The sequence below is a fragment of the Merops nubicus genome, unplaced genomic scaffold (assembly GCF_000691845.1).
Source record: "Merops nubicus isolate BGI_N331 unplaced genomic scaffold, ASM69184v1 scaffold1872, whole genome shotgun sequence".
NCBI classification, from domain to species: Eukaryota; Metazoa; Chordata; class Aves; order Coraciiformes; family Meropidae; genus Merops; species Merops nubicus.
Genome location: NW_008591361.1, coordinates 19,491 through 38,394, shown reverse-complemented (window position 1 = coordinate 38,394; position 18,904 = coordinate 19,491). Strand labels below are relative to the sequence as shown.

The 18,904-nt window shown below is 42.6% G+C and overlaps 1 protein-coding gene across 1 annotated transcript in view; it reads right to left on the bottom strand.

Moving 5' to 3' along the window:
- Window positions 1-793: 793 nt before the first annotated feature.
- The window catches only part of LOC103782450 (RING finger protein 150-like), a gene marked incomplete at its 5' end in the record, with an annotated part of 37,021 nt that continues 18,910 nt past the window's right edge, over window positions 794-18,904 (bottom strand). The window contains one exon of the mRNA XM_008950219.1: window positions 794-1,209. Coding sequence (XP_008948467.1) covers window positions 1,091-1,209 — 119 coding nt within the window. The remainder of the gene's footprint in view (window positions 1,210-18,904) is intronic.

The window sequence follows — 18,904 nt, the reverse complement described above, 5'->3', positions numbered from 1 at the left end:
CCAGGAAGTAAACATATCAGCCAGCTGCCTCCTGCTCCATCAGCAATTTCTGACACTGATATCAGCATCTCCAGACCCTTTCTAAGAATATTCTTGTCATCCACATAATGTGCAGCTTTTACCAAGCAGCTCCTGGAAATCCTGCAGACACTCCTTTAGCCTACCAGTCAGGTTTTGGTCTGTAAAGTGAAGAAAACACATGATGTTACACTAAATCTTTGCCAGCTACTGAATTGTGACTTGAAGGCAGGCCATTAATGTACTGACAACTCCTAATAGCACAAAATCTAGCAGAGGACTAAAAGGACGGAGTGAAGCTTTGTACTTCTCTTTCTCTCCTTCATATTGTACAACACTTGCCTAGAACAGAGCTCGGAGTAAAAGCCAACACAACTGCAGTTTTAACTCAAGTCTCAGCAATCTCTGTTAACTCAGAGCTCTCTCACAAATAAAGGCCTTCAGAATGTACCATTTCCAAGGCTCCTGCTCGACGAAAGCAGGCTTCCCAGGGGTGCAGGGTGCTGCTGCACCATCCTTCTCGAAGCCACGTGCACCCCCTGCAGAAACAAGGCAATGATAAATCCTGGAGTCGGATCATGAATTGACCAGTGAATGGGAATTCAGATTTCTGGATGGAACTCTTGAAAAAGCTGGGGTCAGTCAACAAAAACAGTGTCCATCCGTAACAAACTATGAACAGACAGACAAACGTAACAAAGATACCTTTTTTTTTTTCCAAAAAAACACCCCAAACATCAACCCCAATCGACCAAGTGTAGAAAACACTCAAGCTGTCATTTCAGTTGTGTATTTAGGAGCCACTGGAGAGTTACACGACTGCTCTCAAGCACACGGGGAAACTGGAGGTGTCCATCTCCCACGTGGACAAAAGGAACAGAAGCAGATGGTGGAACCACGTCCAGGCAGACACAACTGTTGCTATTGCTTCTCGTGACCATCTCAGAATGGAGTGTGCAGGAGTGACAGTGCTCTGGAGGCATGTGCATGACTGGTCCAAATCCTAGAAAGCTGACTCAGTCCCTCCCTGTGACCCTCCCCTGTGGTTTAGTGTTGGATCTCTGTTTGCTTTTCAGGATTTCACCTCTTCGCAGTCTTGATCAGTGGAAAGCTCCACGTCGGACAGTCCCACCTCCATGGCCATGATCAATGAAATGTCTGAATCACTGCTGACTGCTGGCTCCTGTTCATCTGTGAGGGGAGAAAAGACAGGGGAGGTGCATCATGGTCATGTCTTTCTGTCAACATACTGCTGTTGTTTAGTTCTGCAGATAGGACCTAGAGGTTTCTCCAGCACTTATGATGTGCTTAGATTCCAAACTTTGCTCTTATTCAGTATCTGTCTACAGCATTTCAAGTCTATCAGAAAGCTCAAGCCATCAGTAGCAAGAAACATGATGACAAGGAGCCTGGATGAGCAGCACTTTCTTCTTCTAATCCTCCCAGGGCTATTCATCCACGATTCCAAACTTTGCTCTTATTCAGTATCTGTGTGCATCATTTCAAGTCTATCAGAAAGCTCAAGCCATCAGTAGCAAGAAACATGATGACAAGGAGCCTGGATGAGCAGCACTTTCTTCTTCTCCTAACCCTCCCAGGGCTCTTCATCCACACCCTTCATCTCCACGACCTTCCACGTCCTGTCTCCTTTCACTCCCTCAGCCTGGCATCATCCTACTCCTCCCACAAAGGCAGCAAGTTAAGGACAAAGTCACAGGCACCTGGTGGCATGGGCCAGCCATCAGGAGAACACTTCCAGCTGGAAAAAAATCTGCCCAAACCCCCACTAGGTAAAGGAGCAATATGGGTGTCATTAGTCCTGCCCCAGGACTCTGGGCTAGGCCACCTGCCTTCTCAGATGCCTTCTCTCATCCTTTTCCATCTCTTTTCTGCTCACCCTTCCCTCTGACTTAAAGGTACCTTGCAGGTTCTTGATCCAGACTGAAGGGATCCACCATGATCCCAAAAATGGTAAGAGTCAGATTATTGACTTTTGCTAAACTGCAAATCCCATCAAACCCACAGGCACAGGAGAAGGAATTTGTGTTTGTTTTGATCCCAGAGCACATACTACACGTGTATTTAATTGCAGGTAAAGCCAGCAGATTTTAAAGGACTAAAAGCTAATTTTATTTCAAGAGCAATCAGGAGAAGCAAAGCACTCTAGATCTTTGGTGAGTTTTCAAAGGCACAAAAATCCCATAGGTGGTTGAGTTCCTGAGAGAAAAAGCTGATGGTTCATATCTTCAAAAGGTTTAATTACAGTGACTATATTCACACCATAACAATGCAACATATTTAAATCTATGCCAGTTTTTCCTTTACATATTTTATTTTTCAGACAACACAAGCAGAGCCTGATGGATGCTAAAAAGTCCAGAAGTTGAATATCTAAGAATTAATAAGTAAGAAATATTACAGTGGAGCCAGGAATATAATAACTCCTCACAGTTTAATTATTCACTTGAAACTAAGTGAACACCATTAGTCTCAAGAGTTGCATGATTTTAAAATCTGTTTTAGTGAAAAAACCCCATTTATTTACTTGTGCTGGGACTAGACCTCACGTTCTGCAGGGGAAGCTTGAGTGGGGTCTGCATTATTCAACCTGAAAAGAGCCAGTGCTTTCCTTTACAGCCCTCCCCAATTCTCACCCTGGATTATTTTTATACTTTCTTGATTGCAAGATAAATAATAAATGCACACAACCTCTTTATAGCTGTCTATTTTGTTCCTATCAATATGACAGTAAACATTTCAAGGCATTGTTTCTATGTTTCCACTGAATGGGGAGGGAGTACTTAGGAACTGGGATATGACAGTAAACATTTCAAGGCATTGCTTCTATGTTACTTAGGAACTGGATGGTATCTCCTGCAGCCTTCACTAGGCTTCAATGCCACTGAACCTTCAGATGAGCTGCTAGATCCAAGAGTGCAAAAGGGCATCACATTTACCTCGAAGCCCAAAAGCATCATCTGTAGCAGTAACAGCTCCCTGAGCCAGAACAATGTGGTTCCAGACCACTGGGTTATTCATCATTCCTCTGGCATTAATAGGAATCTTAAAAACAATGAAAATAACGCTTTAAATGTTGACCCAAGACCAAGTTTACAGTTGCATGATGGAGTTCCTGAGGCTTAGCCATGCTCAACAGCCACGTGGAGCACTCTTGGGAGAATGGTGATTTCCACCTGAAGTAGCTGTGAGAACAGGACTGGATGAATGGTGACAGACACATATGCTGAAGAGGCCAACACCCAATGTCAGAGCATCAAGTGAGGAGTGTTTATGGTGCTGAAATTTTATTTCAAAATTTGCTTTTTCTTCTAGGGTTGCACAGCAGAAAAAGCTCTCAACTTTTGAGTTTGAGACAGGCAGATAGAACAGCAGCAGATTTACAGCTCACCTACCAACCACCTAACCTATATTCAGGAACATCTGCTTTCCAAACCAGCAAGCTTGAGTTTTAAATTAAAAATTCTATGCAATTATTCAAATTCTTGGACTTCAGTCTTTCCAAAGCATGGCCTTTGTAGTTTGTCTTCTTTGGGACTCAAGTGCAGGTCGGTAGGAACAATAAAAAAGGATCCTAAAAATGCACATGCCTGTGCCCTGACATTGCTCTTCCAGTGCTGCAAAAGAAGCAGGAACACTCCACCAGGCACAGATCAGCTGCACTGTGGCTCCTCCACCAGCACACAGGCTTTCCAGGCTCTGGTGGTTTGGTTTTTGCTTGGCAAGCTGCTCAATAACGTGAGCCAGCACAGCTAGTGACATTTGTTAAAGGTAAGCAAACCTCAACTGAACTGCAAGTGCCAGGAGCTTAGCCTGCATTTTGCATCTCTGTTTTTCAGATCTTATTTACAGTGACAACACTTCCACAATCACCCAGCTTCTGTAAAAGGCACCTGGCTCACTGCTAACAACTTTTAATGACCTTTTTTGCAAGTTTTTTTGAAATTTGGTGTTCTTCCAAAAGCCCTGAAATGAGGTGAGGATCTCGACTTTCAGTGAAGATCTCAGCTTTCACTTAAAAATAAATGAATCTTAAGAAGTAAAAAGGAAATAAAGAGTTTAAAAAGCACAACCCTAATTTCTAGACCGATTTTCTGTTGGAATATCTGAGTGGTGAATTCAGATGTTTGAGACTGGCCAGCCTAACAACACACACTATGATACTTCCACAGTGTTTTACAGCACTTCATGCCACGGGCTTGAAGCCTTTTGCTTAATGAAGCAAAAAGCACATCCCAAGCTGCTTTTCAGCCTGAGCACAAGTGCCTACAGCAGGCAACTGTAGACCTCCCTGCCACATTCCTCTCATGTCAGTGAAACACAATACACCACAGCACGCTGCCTGCTTCCAGACAGACTTTTTCCACTCACTTCTAACCCCTGACACACATTCGTTGGAGAGGTGCAATAAAACAAACTCCTTTTCTAGCCAGTATTACTTTAAATTGAATTATGCTAATGCAGGAAGAAGATCAGCACGTCTTTATGGAACTGCCCTAGGTAATAGTGGACAGCCCTTGTTGCAAAGTTCATTAAGTGATGTTTAGATTTGAGTATAACTGCAATCAAACGAGGATGAAAATAGCTAATTAGTCTGGTGCTTTAAAAACAGTAAGATTTGCACACTAGTAATAGTTATCTACTGCTGCTGCTACTCCTAACACTTGGAGTAATCCTGTAGCTGTGGCACACTTAATAAATATTCCATAAGGAAAAGTTCAGACGATGGGTTTCTAAGAATCTGATCTTCATTGCAAGAGTCTTGGCAGGGACCTAAGCATTCAAAATAGGGAGTGAAAAGTGCAATGACAATAACATTCTTCTGCCATGTGTAGGCTGAGCCTCCAGGCATGGGCTCAAATCGAGATGTGCTTGTAATGACCCACTTGAGGATGAGGAACCAGCTGCTGTAACCATGGTGGGTTTTGCTCTCATGGAGGCCTCACTCCTGCTCACCACGGTGCTCCTCCTCAGGAAGCTGCATCTGACTGATATCCCTAGGACATGGGCAGTGCCATGGGGCTCTCATAAAACTGCTCCTCCTTGTTCCACAGGCTGAGATTTCCTCCAGGTTCACAGAGCTGGAAAAGCTGCAGAACCCTATGGCTGGGCTAAAAGGTCAACAAGCAGTTTGCATGGAGGAAATCAGCAGAAAAATAAGAATACACTAAAACGTTATACAGCAAAAGCTTCTCAGCATTGAATGCCTAGAAGGTTTATATAAGATGCCAGACTTTTCTCCTTCTCTGGACCTTCAGGGAGCTCTTTTCCATTCCCCACATTTACGGGTAAGCAGAGAAGTATCCATTATTACACATCAAACAAGAGCTGCCACCAAGTGTGTAACTCATCCACTGAAAGTGTAACTAAAGCCAGCAACCTCCTATGCTTGTGGATTAAAAACATGGGCCACAGCAGTAAAGGATTCAGCTGGGAGTCAGCCTCCCTTCCCTCATTTATTATCAGCTCTCTGGGAACTAATTCAGCACACTCAGTCCTGCTCCACACACAATTAAATCCTTGCACAGAGCTCTGCAGCTGCTAACGCTTCTCTTCATCTTATGACAGTCACAGGGATCAGAGGGGAGGAAAAAGCTGCTACCATGCTACTGACTCAGGTTCAACCTACTTGCCTAGCTATAAAGTTGAGCATTCGGCACAAGAAAGAAGTCTTGTTTTTCACAGATCTGCCATTCTTGATGCTAGATGCCCGGCTTGGAGGAGAAATGAGTAATTATTGATTTCTTCAGCTAATGAAATGCTGTGAGAAATTTATCTGCTATTATCCCATCTTTAGCTGGCAGAAACTGTACAGCAGACAATGGGGCTCTGTCTAAAACCTGGATTTAATAATAAATATACAGCAAAACTCGGATTTGATTTCACTATTCATTTCACATTCTCACTCCTGTGACAAATACCTTATTTCAGAACTCTTCATTTTCTGAAGACAGAACTAAGCCAAAACATGAAATCCCTGGTAGCAGCTACAATCTCAGAGCTAGACAAGTATCTAAAACGTATCTGCTAGCAGGAACCTTATTTGAGTCTGGGGATCACCATCTGCTAAACAAATTGCCCCCAGCCAGATGTGTCTAAAAACATTTTAATCCAGAAGAAACCAGAAATGTGGCCATCTCCTGGAGCTCTGAGGACCCAAGAAGAAAATATATCCCAGGTCATTAGAGGCACAGATATGGGTCCTTTATCAAAGCAGAGTCTGTTCAGCACGAAGCCACAGCAAACTGTCAACACAAGCAGTGTCACTCAGATGTTGTTTCCAGTCTCAGAACAACTGGAACACTATTCATCACATTTGATTTATGACAGGGAGAGAGAGAGATATTTCTAGAGCCCTCTATTAATCTTTCTTTGCCCAAGACTGCACTTTACCATTCCAGAGTTTATTGCTGCCTCCTACCACAGCCTTGCCACAGCATCACTTTGCTGCTTATAGTCTAGGAGGAGAAGCATGGTCCTGGGAAGTTAGTACCTCAAATGGCAGCTCCTTCCACAACAACAGCACCAATCAAACTTACTGCTGAGACCCTCTTCTTTAAAAACACGACTGATTCTTCAAATTGTTCTCAAACTACTTCTTATTGCATCATTTTATAAGTCTCAAATTCCTTCTGTATCATCTTGATAATCACAAGGCTTTACCATAGGCCATAACTGTACTAACAAAGCAACTGAAATAAAACACATGGAAAAAAAATGCCTGTAAGATCTCCAATGCAAAAGAAGCAGTGGGAATACATTTGAGGAGAAAGGGTTATTAAAAAAGCTGTTACTAATGTGGTCCTTTTGTGCACAGAGGCTAATAAAATGGATGAAGAAGTCTGGCTGGCTACAGCTGAGAACAAAGTACTGGGGAAATATTTTATTGCTGTTCCCTAGCATCAGAGAGAGACTTATCTGAGCAGCCAGGGCAAAAAGTACTTGAGTGTGGTAACTGCTTTTGGAAGAAAAGGTTATAAAGTCTTTTCCATAAATAATGTGCCAGAGCTCTGTGAAGGTACTAATGGCAACAGGGCTTCATCCAGGGGATAAAGGAGACAACATCTGAAACACATTGCAGAGAACACCCAAACCTCAGCACCCCAGGAAGAATCAAATGCCACGACCTGGCAAGATTCATTCAAGACATTTAAAAAAAATGTTTAACTGGATCAAACCCTTAAGTGGTTGAGAGACTTGATAGATGGGCCTGGGTATGACATAAAACACTAGGGTGCCTCCCAAAGCAAAAACTTTTAGTCTTCTTACTGAGTGAAAAGGCAACAAACTTTGTTCCCTTAATCTTTGTGTAGGATATATCTTTTGGGAAAACTTACAGCATCTCTTCATGGGAAACAGTCACAGGCATAGCTTCCTCTCTTCAAACATCCTGCAGCATGAACATCATCATCATTCTAGATTCTAGACATGAGCTACTGAGATGGAGAGTCAATATATTATCTTCAAACTATTCACTGATTCTGGGTGCCCAGTTAAGCCACTGTAAACCCCATTTTTCAGCTACAGCTTTAACCTGCACATTGCATGCCCCAAGCATATCTTCTACTAACTTCAGCTACAGCTGTAAGTACTCAGCACTTCTGGAAATCATATCCCAGTATCTCCAGTCAAGCATCAAAAAAAAACAAAAGGGGAAACTATTAGTAATACAACCAATTTTCTGAAGCCTAAATTTGGAACGTGCTGTACTTAGGCAATAAACTTTAGGACCAGTTGACTGAGAAGACATTCTGTGTTTTTGCAAGACCAATAAAGTCATTTTTGTAAACAGTGTAGAAAGTGTCAGCTCTCAAATGCTCTCTCTCTCTCAAAAAAGAGAAAAAAATCCATCCAAATAAGGACCTATGATATAAAACAGACAGAGCAGATAACAAACATATCTGCAGAAAGCTGAGCAAAAGGAGAAGAACACACACCAGATGTTATTGCACAGAGGCAGTAGGACCTGACTGACTGGAAAAGCAAAGCTTATTTTTTTCCATTTTTTTTTTATGTATCTCTATATCTTTAATGAGCATGTACTAGCTCTTTGGGATTTTGCCCTTGAATCACAACACAAGACCTTTGAAATTCACAGCACATATTAACATTCTTTTAAGAGTCAACACTTTAGAGATCTGTCTTCTGTCAGAGGCTGGCTAACACTTTGGGAACTCTTGATCAGCTGCCTTGGTGGGGAGCTGTTGACCCCCACTCTGACAGGATGAACATGCCTCTGCAAGTAGACAGACAAGAAAATCCAGTATTTTTGTTCTCAATATAATTCCCTCTTGTTCCTTACTCTTACATGCCTTGCTCATCATGTTCCTGCCCCAGGACCAGCAGGGAAACTCCTCCTGCATCCCAGCTACTGCAATACCATTTTCTCTCCTTGTGACTAGCCCTTCCTCTTTTCTTTTGGAAACTCAGCCAAAATACAGCAGAAGGACTACCTCAACAGTCAACAGAGTCAGCAGGCCAAGGTCTCTTGCATGAACTCAATGCTCCTATATCAGCTAATCCCCACACTCAAGGCCCTTCACAGTTTGTCTGGACATCTGGTCTTATTCACTACAAAGTATTTTCTTCCATCTTTGACCAGCCCCATTCTTCAGTCCCATACCCTCCCCTTGTTGGATTGCCAGCCAAGAACCACCCTGCCTCCTTCATCAGAGGGCATCCAGTGCCCACAGGCTGCAACAGAGGCACTCTGGGCAGGGCAACACGTTCTTCTGGTGCCCACACTCAGTTTCAGATACACACCTGAATGCATTTCATTCAACACACAGCCTGTTAGAAGTTATTATTATTTAGCACATGCAAAATTATTCATGGATTTGATTGAAAATTAGAAAATGAGATCTCCTGTAAAGAGGGAAAAGATTCAAAAATAGTGAAGCATGAAGCTGTAACTACATGATCGTTTTGGTTCTCAAGTATCTCAGCTACCTTTGGTAATATATTAAATATTCAAAGATCTTTCATTCTGAAAGAATTCAGCTACTTTTGCTAACACCCTGCCGCTTCCTACAGCACTCTAAGAATCCTGAGAAACATTAAATTAAGTTTTCCATTTCATATTAAACAAAATATCTCATTCAACTCTTCACCAAATTCACTCACAAAAAAGTCTCTTAGTCCCAGACTGAACTAAAATCAGTATTATTGTGCAGTCCCAAGTGCTGCTACACACACTTCAAGTGCAGGCATTATTCTCTGATAATTTCTATTATTCTTCCATTTATTTTTTCTGTCTGCAGACCAAGTTTCTGACTTCACTTGAGTCTAGTTGCGTGCACCAGCAGCATGGCAGAGTCAAGAAGCAGAAGTTTAACTCCCCTGCACTAGCTCAGCCTCCTGCCACCCACCCAGCACCAGCTCTGCTATTCCTTGCACTGGCCAGGGAGTTGACTTAGTTAAAAAAAACATCTGCAAACCACTTGGGAAACATTTTTTTGCTAGGCTAGCAGCTAAACAGGCTGCCTCAGTCACAAGGCAAGTGCTGCAGAAAACTTTTCAGGGAAGAAGCAAAGAGAAAAGAGAGAAAGGAAGGGAAGGGACCCCCCCTTGCACTGAACATCTGCAAGCTGTCCCTGCAGCACCAGGATGCCATCTGAAATGCCAGCTGTGGCACGGGGACTGCTTTTGAACTGGGTTTCCTTAGCAGCTGCTGGGCGAGCAGGGCTCCTTGGTGCCACTGCAAAACAAAGGGCAGATCCTTCCAGGGGCCAAGGTGGAGAGACACACACCCTTTGAGCAGCAAGGAAACGTTTTGAATCACACTTCCAGTCATTTGAAAAGCTGAAGGGGTAGCACATATGTGACAAAAGCAGAGGCAAGTGCTGGCTGTACCAGCACGTGTTACACGCTGTCTCTTGGCAGGTTTCACATCCAACGAGGACAATCTCACAATTTAATCATGTGCATCTCGGCTTCCAGGGGCTATCCTGGTGACTGCTATTGTGACTGAACTTCCTTATTTCTATGCAAAAACCCTGTGTAAGCAGCGTGCTCTGCAAGCCTGAAAGGAGAAGGAAATCCCAGCCTGGCTCAGGCACGTGATGGGCTGGGCTGAACGAGGGAGAGGGCAATGGGAAGAGAAGCTTCAGTTCTGTTCTCCTAAGGAATGTAAAGAGGAATCATCCTTTGCTGGGGTGATTTAGAGATGTACTGGCCAACACCAGCCCCTCAGAGCACTCACACCAGAGAGGCACCACAACACCCTCCAGCACAATACAATATCAAAGCAGAAGTCTCAGTGTTAAGCTGGTGGCTTCCAAATCCTTCTCTACTGGTCTGATCATGCTGCATGGCTGTGATCTCTCCTTGGGGGACCCCGTGGCAGAAGCAGCTGATGTCCTTTTCAGAACAGCAGATCCCTGCTGACCCCCCCTGCACAGCAGCTCTGCTTCATCCTGCTGCTCTGCACCCTGCTTCTGGCTGGGAGGGATGAGAAGAGGGATGCTCAGCCCACAGGCATCCTCCTCCTCACTGTGGCAACCAAAGAGCCTGTCCCAGAGCACCTGCAGCTGCGTGGTGGCCGAGGCTCAGCAGGGTCTGCTGGCACTCAGCAGGGCCTGGGGGAAACTGCAACTCACTGCTATGATCTCTGCCTAACAGCTTCAGCACAGATGGATCCTGCCAAGGCACCCGGCAGCGTGGCCCCCTGGGATGTGGGAATGCCACCTCTGGCACTCAGGGGAACATGAGAAGGGGTGCTTGGAGCTTGGAAGAGCAACCAAGCAAAGCAGCAAGACTAGGACATGAAGGTGGACCTGCAAAGCAAGACCTGGCTGGGCTGCTCTACAAGATCTCAGACTGCTGCAGCTTTTCTTCACAGATGTTAGAAGCTTCTCACACCCACTCCTGCTCATGTACAAGGAGGCTATGAGCCAGCAAAAAGCTGCATGGGGCAGTTACTCCTAAGAACTCTACATGAAACGTATGCTGCAGAAAAAAAAAAATAGAAAAAAAATCCCTTTTCTGCCTAATCACTATGAACTGCTTCCACAATTCCACATATGCACACAGCTGTACCAGAAACCACCAGCTTGCTCTAAAGGCTACTCCTGTTAATTCTGGAATGAGGGGGTTGGAAAAGCTCATGTTACTCTGGTGGAGTTTGGCTGTCACAGCAGCATGTGCATGGTTTTCAAATCTGTCTCTAAATCTCTTTTACTGCATAAAAACCTAGGTCACTAGCAAAGCACAGCACTGACAAATCACACACTGAACTCTCAAGAGCAGTTACAAGAAACATCCTTATGCTGAGATGTCACAAAAAATGCCTGTGCATTTATCAGAGCTCTTCAGTTTTGTGCATGCTGCTAGGAACTTGTTCCTCATCATGCATGCTGCTGATGGTGATGCCTGACTGAAAAACAGCTCCATGAGAAATGTCCATAATAAAAATTTCACCCAGGGATGTTCTCTCATTAGATAAAAAAAAAATAATTCACAGTAATGAAACCAAAGGAGGAAAATTCCACAGTGGTGGTGGAGGAACACACATATTGGATATGTATTTTTTACTGCTGTCACTAGCAAAATAGAACTTTGAACAGAGTAATTTTTACCTTAAGGGAACAAGAGTCTTCATTTTTGTTCAGTGCCTGAAATGAGGCCTGGATCTGCTGCAGCATCAGCTCCAAACCCAGCAGCAAGGTATGGTTGTGGGACCACCACGCCTGCCAAGCCTGGGCAGAGCAGTCCAGCCCCTCAAAAACTGGAAGAAATTTGACTCAAGTACACTGCCTAGGTTAAAGATCAATTGTCCCAAGTCCATAAAAGCAGGCCATAGAGGACAGAAGCAGTACTACAACCCAGAGAAAATGTTTTTGAACTTTACAGGACTGTCTAACCTGATTTGAATTGGACAGCTTAATTCTGTATTTTGCCACAGGCTGTGGCTCACCTACTTACCATAGTTCAAAAGATAAAGATTGATTTAAGTGCCATTCAGCTTTGGAAAAATATCTTGTAATTAAAAAAAAAAAATAAAAGGCAAAAAAATAAAAGGCAAAAATCATGGAGCCTCAGGTGTCCAGGTCTCTGTAAGAAATGCCCTGTTTAAAAAGCAGAGCATGTGCTTTTCAGTCTCACCAGCTCCACCAGGCACTGGAAGATGGAGCTGCTCTTGCCTGTGGAGCATCAGCAGCAGGACAATATTCTGCAGACAGGTCTGATGCTTGGATTGGAACAAAGTAAACACCTGAGGAGCTGGCTGCAGCCATATCCTATAGGTACATTATTTCTGCTATATACATGGGCCCAGAGGTATATAGACATTTTTCTGAATACATGGAGGGGACAGTTCAACTGGTTAATCAAGCATTTTTTTTATTATTATTTTATAATTTAAGAATTAATTTGAGGATGAGTTAAATAAAATCAGAACATCCAGTTTTCCATGCAGAAGGAACAATTTCAGGCATTTATATGTGCATTAGCAATGAAGAAAAATAACGTGACAAGCTGAAGTGTCACCTCTTAATTTCATTAGAATTGCAGCAGTTTTGAAAAATAAACCCTAGATGCTCTCAAAGTCCCATATTCCACTAATTTGAATCTCCTTCCTATGGGCATCTTGCAGCATTCATCCATGACTCTTTTGAGGCCCCTTGGATAATTTAACAATTCTGGAGGGAATGTTTCTTTAATACCCAGTTTCACAAAATCTTCACCTAAGGAAATTCTACCCTAATTGAAACCAGTGTACACTTCATTTCTAGTGCCCTGTGTTCAGATGCAGTCCTGGTAAGTACTTGTGTCTGATCCTCCCTCATACACACAGAGAAAAGACAGCTCTGACCTCCACTGAGCACTAGCAAACACTTAAGATGAGTCACTACCAACTTCTAGAGCCACCATAAATGTCTCCTTTAAAAATAAGTAACCTGAAGTGCTTTGCTGTTTTCAGATTTTTCATCTTCTCTGGAGTCTAAGTGGTGACATTGTTTTAAAACAATAGCAAGAAAGGACAGGCAGAGCAGAAACCATGCTTCAAAATAGCTTCAGCAGAACAAGTTCTTTAACACATGGAGTTTTGCTCTTTACTTAAAAAGGAAGCCTGAGGAGACTTGCCCTGGAAGGGATGTCCTGGGTAGCTGAGTCTACTCTCCACTATTGTAGTGGCTGCAGGATATGATCCCTTTCAGATTTGCTGGCAATTAGCACCATTCACTGTGCAAGCTCCCCAGCTATTGTTCCTCTCTTTGCCAGTGCAGAACCACAGCTGGGTCTCAGCTGAAAGCTTTAATACCTGCTTTTCAAAAGAACCCTTCATGCAACACCAACCCACGGAGATTTAATTTCTTTTTGATGTCCTGTGATGACAGACGAGTTCAGCTGCTGATGCTCACTTCTCTTGAACCTCACAAACCTATCAAACCTGGCACCACATTTTACATTCCAGTGTAATTATGTTGGGTTTGGACAGGAATTATTCCATCTCTGATCTTCCCTATGGCCTACTCACCATTTTCACTATTGGTAACGTTTTCTACTTATGGTTGTGGCTGGTTCTCTGATTGAGGAGCAAATCTGACCATGTCCAAAAGAAAAAATGTGAACTTTTGTACTTAAGGTTTCCTAAAATGAGAGCTTGCCACTATTTGGATGCTCAACACACCAGGAAGATCCTTGTGTGGCACTGGGCAGTTGTAAGCAGGACATGCCTTGTGCCAGCTGACTGAGGAGGAGGAGTAGTACTTGACTAGTAGTAGTAGTAAAGTAGAGCTATGCAGCCAGAAACAGCCCATCATGAACATTTCCCAGGACTTCCTGCAAACCTGAGGGAAAAAACCTGATTGAATCTGTGCATAGTTGTTTTTAGGAGAAATGTGGCTCTTTTCATTACTTTAGAAAACAGAACAGAAAAAACACCCAACAGCAAACAGACTGTAACTAAACCTTTTCTTTTTTTGGAAAAGTAAAACTTCTTAAATGTCCTTTGGATCTCCTTTAGGTTGCTTCCACAGTTAGCTTCAAAGATTTAGCCATAATTTTGATGTAACCAAAAGCATTCTATAGGAAAGAAAAATAAGCACATTTAAAACTCGTTACAAGTGCATGAAACGAGGGTTAAAATAGGACTAGGAGGTGTAGAAAAACACTCTCTACTTGGAATAGAAATGTCCAAAATGTTCTGGTTTCTTGTAGCAGGGCCAGTGCACCAGATAAAATTCTGTGTATATTGATGCACGTTCACAGAGAAACACATGAAAACAGGACAACAGCTGAGAAAAGTATCCATAAAGAAAAAGGTCACCAGTTTATCTATATCCTGTTATGTTCATTTTAGAATTTTTTAATCAGTTGATGCCAATCTCCTTTTAAGTGGAATATTTATTTGACAGTGGTGTAATAGCTCAACATTATTATTTTTTCCCCCTCCCCAATAAAAAATAAATCCTTGATCTGCCCAGCCAGGCCTGCTACCTTCAAACCTTGTCAGAAAATACATTTATAAAAAGGCTTTTGTAAAGAAAATCAGCCTTTACAAAACCTCAAACCAAACTAACCAGCATTCTGAGCCAGAGATTTTAAATTCATTTCATGCGAGACTCCTTCTGATTCTGTCTCCTTCCTGCCTGTCTCCTTTTCTGCCCCAAATGAGCCTTTATGAAAAAGAACACAGCACAGTTGTACCTGACCTGAGTTCTTAACCTGACATGTGAAAGCAACAGTTTTGTCTCACCAGCCTAAAGCAAGAGTCCAAGCATGTTCCCCCCCTTTGTCATGAGCTCCTTTTGCTTCCCTTGCTCATGGTTCACCCAAGCATCATCCCAAAAAGGTGAGCTCCATTCACTTGCCTCCAGAAGACAACAAGCAGCAAGACAAACATTAAAGAGGAAACTCATCAGGGACTCTTGCTGAAATGCTCATGAGAACATGAGAAAGCCCAAAACCAAGATACCCATTTTCAGAGTTTCTTCTCAGACCAGTGGAGGGGAAAGGTCAATTTAAGTTTCAACTAGAATTTTACTAGAAAGTATGTTCCTTAATTCACTCAAACACCACCACTACCATCAAGACCTCCCTAAAACTCTACAAATATTGGAACAGAGTAATTTAAAGATGATGTTTCTCTGCACTGAAACATTTTGTCTCTGTTTCAATCTTTCCAGTCAATATATATGCCCATTCCACCTTCTTTTGAGGTCTGAGCACTCAGTGTTTAGAGAGGCAGAAGAAAGAGGGATCACCCTATGCACAAATAGGTACCTGGAAACATAAAAATAACTAAAGCTCTCCAAAAACCTGGAAACCAACCAGATAACTTCAAAAAATGTAAATGACTTTGCACTGGTTCCTTATTATTTCCCTTGGGAAGACTACTGTAAAGTCAGAGTAAACATTTTGTGGCACTAAGTTCTGTTTTAACCCCTTCTTGTCTTTATTTTCCATCCAATTCTTCACTTTCAACTGCTCTCACTGAAAAGTAGAAGTTCCCAGGCAGTTCCAAGAGAATATTTAGGCCTCAGGAGCTTTTATTAAAGATTAAAAATTGTTACATTATTTATCTAGTCTGGAAAGAGGGCTATTAGAAGCTGAAGATAAATTTACAGCAAATTTTCAAGTTTTACAAGGGAAATGGACTTGGATCTTTCAGTCATAATCAGGCAAAAACTGAAGGATTAATTAAAAAAAAAATAAGAAGGAATGAATTACTGCAAAGGAATGTAAATGTTTCATCTTGTGGGATATGCAGCCATCACAGTAGTTTAACTAGTGGTAGTAGCACTACTAAACTAGTAGTTTAGCACTTTTGGGGGTGAACAAGGGAAAATATAATTCTTTTATCATAGCTTTTCTTCACAACTGTTCCCTTTGATGTGTGTCTTTGAGCTGAAGGTTACTCAGCAGCTGTGAGCACACGTTACCATCTCCCAGAGCAGACTGGCAGAGGGTCATTTTTCTAAAATCTCCAAGTCTGAGACTATTTTGGTCTTACAGACTGACAGCTCTTCACGCATAGAAAGACAATTTGCTGGTGCCACTACCTTTTTGAAAAGCAATTACAAAGAAGCAATAAAGTTTAGCAACAGCTCAGTGGGATTCAATATCTCGTGCACAAGGGGACAAACTCTGAAGCCAGGTTTGTTTTATGTGCCTGACATACCACATCTGGCAGTTGTCTCCCAAAGAAGTGTGAGCAGCTGAAAACACTGCATTGTTTAACTACCTGCAGAAGGAACTGGCAGATTTTAAACCCCCTTTGTGTGATTTCTCACTCCCCATCCCCTGAGATGCTACCATTTAATAAAGCTATTTGAGCTAAGTGCTTTTCATACTCTGAATCTGCCAGTGGCATCTTTGTTCTATATGTTTTCTATACATTTTTCCCTTAGAGTATGGTTTTTTCTTTGTCTTACAGAGCTATGCTACCTAGATAGTGGTAAATGGAGCAGCAATTCACCACAGAGATCTCCAGGTAATTTGTTTTGCACATTAATATGTGCATTAAGATAGGGTTTACTTATTGCCACAACAGGGCACATGTTCTCACCTACTCTTAGTGCCTCAGCTATGTTAACATGAGTTAAAATGAAAAGAACAAAGGTGTTGCCACTTGCAAAAGATAGCCACAACAAAAGGCCAAGTTGGGTGGATATTCCATCATCTATTTCCTGGGCAGTTTGGAAGCCCAGATATTCATTAATGCAACTTGTGATGCTGCTGTGCTGAGTACAGCCTGAGTATATCCTTCAGGCTATCAGCTTTGTCAGTGGCAAAGGTGGCATCTGGTTGGATTAGAATATAACCATGAGGGTTCTACTTTCAGCATCCCTAAATGTGAGGGCTTACTCACCTCTCACAGGCTTTGAGGCAGGAAAAAAATCCTTTCCTAACATTCATGCCAGTAGTTGGGTACTTCCTCTCAGATGTTTGGCTTGACCTGTTACTACTTTTCTTCTGATCATTCATGTTTCCTTTAAACACTCATAAGCCAGTCTCTCCCTTTGGCTTATCAGTTTCAAATCATCAGTTGCAGGCACTATCTTCACTTAAAATTGCCCATATCCAGACCAATAAAGATATAAATCTAATTACTAAAGATTTAGTGAGAACTCTTAATCTTAGGTGAAGTGATCTGGTTACCCAGGTAGCTCTAAAGGATGCCTGAAGCACCCTAATTTCTGCTAGAGCTGGAGGTAGGTAACAAAAAAAGGAGTTGTTTCAAAACCAGACTAAGACTTCACTGGTATTTTATGAGCAAATACCATTTTTTTTTTTTCTCCAGGCTGAAATCATGCTGTCTGTGGAAATCTGAGCTGTTGCCCATATGAGAATCTGGAACAAACTTCAAGCAGAGCAGTTTTGGATGCTTCTTGCAGGCTAAACATCTGCAAGACTGTTTATCTGCCACACAAAACCCATCACACAGATATGCACACACACTTCTTTGACTGAATCTGCTTCTAAATGCAACTCTTTCATGCTTTTTGAGAAGTGGAAAGTGCTGGTAGCAACATGAGAAGTACAGGTGTAAGCACACACATGGGCCTTCAAATGCCTGTGAGAAACCAGATGGCTTCTGTGTGCAAATCATTCTCTTGCACGTTCTGAGACTCAAACCTTAGGTGAATAAGGAGGAAAACATACTCACCCACGACTGGAACCAGAGCATCCTGAGAGCTTTTGCCTGCCTTGCTTTAGTTTGAGGTACCTCCAAAGTGGTCATGGCACTATGGGAGCACTAAGGCAACGGACACTCCATCAGGAGGGTGGTGCAAGCAGAACCAATGGTGACTGCTAAATGACACTGCTTTCTGTGAGTGGCTGCTGTACCTCAGCCTCCTGTTTGTACTCTGCCACAGGCACAGCTGCTTTTTCACTGCCTTTCTTTTCCCACTGCATTTATTAGATTCGTTTGCTTGCTATAGTCTGCTCTTACCTGTGGATTTTCAGACGTGGGTCCATCTGTTACTATCTGTGTATTTATTACTATCTGTGTATATGTTACTATCTGTGCAGCAGAGCCTGGCCCTGGCAGGGGTCTCTGGGGTCTGTGCAGTGCACCATCCATCACTTCTGCATTGCTTATCTGTCTGAAATAATGGCAGCAGCCAGCAGCACTGACTCTCATCCTGCCTCTCCTCTGCCTGCCTGCCCAGAGAGCTGTTGCTCAGTCTTATTTCTGAATTCCTACTTTCAGGTGCTGATCCAAGCTGGATCCTCATGTTCCCCATTTGTCTTTGTTCCTGAAATCATCAGGACAGACTGAGAATCACAGTACCACACTGCATCTTCTACAGCACCTCCTGACCATTTCAGTGGAGGCTTTTGTGTAAAAACTGATGACAATAAAAACTCCACGGCCTTTAGAGATGTGACAATGAGTCCTAAATAATCAAGCAGACTGTATGCAAGATGCTGAACAGCTCTTGCAAGGCAAGGCTTTCAATCTCAAGTATAAATCAAGGAGGTCAGCTGGTATAAAGTCATCCAGCCTCTCTGCAGTTCAGATTTGTGTTTCCACTGTTGGTCCATTTTGCTTTATGAGCTTTCTTGTTCAATGTTTTATCTAGCTGTCTGCTTAAGATACTGAAGCATAAAGAAAGATAGAAGCTATCTTATCACTTCTCCCAGTCCTTGGATTCTCTTTTCCCCTCCATGCAAAGAACACTGAGAGCAATTGGGAATGACAGATGCAAGGACATGCCTGTGTGCCATCAGTTTCTACAACGGCACTTTTCCTGACTGAGTTTCATCAAGGATAATAAATCCCTTATGTCTCCACATTCACTGACCATTAACAAAATGCCTGTATGCTCAGATAGAAGCATTCAAATGAGATTTGAAACTCCATGCTTACTCTGCCTGTTTATCCTGATTTCTAGGCAAGCCAGAGAGCAGCACTGAC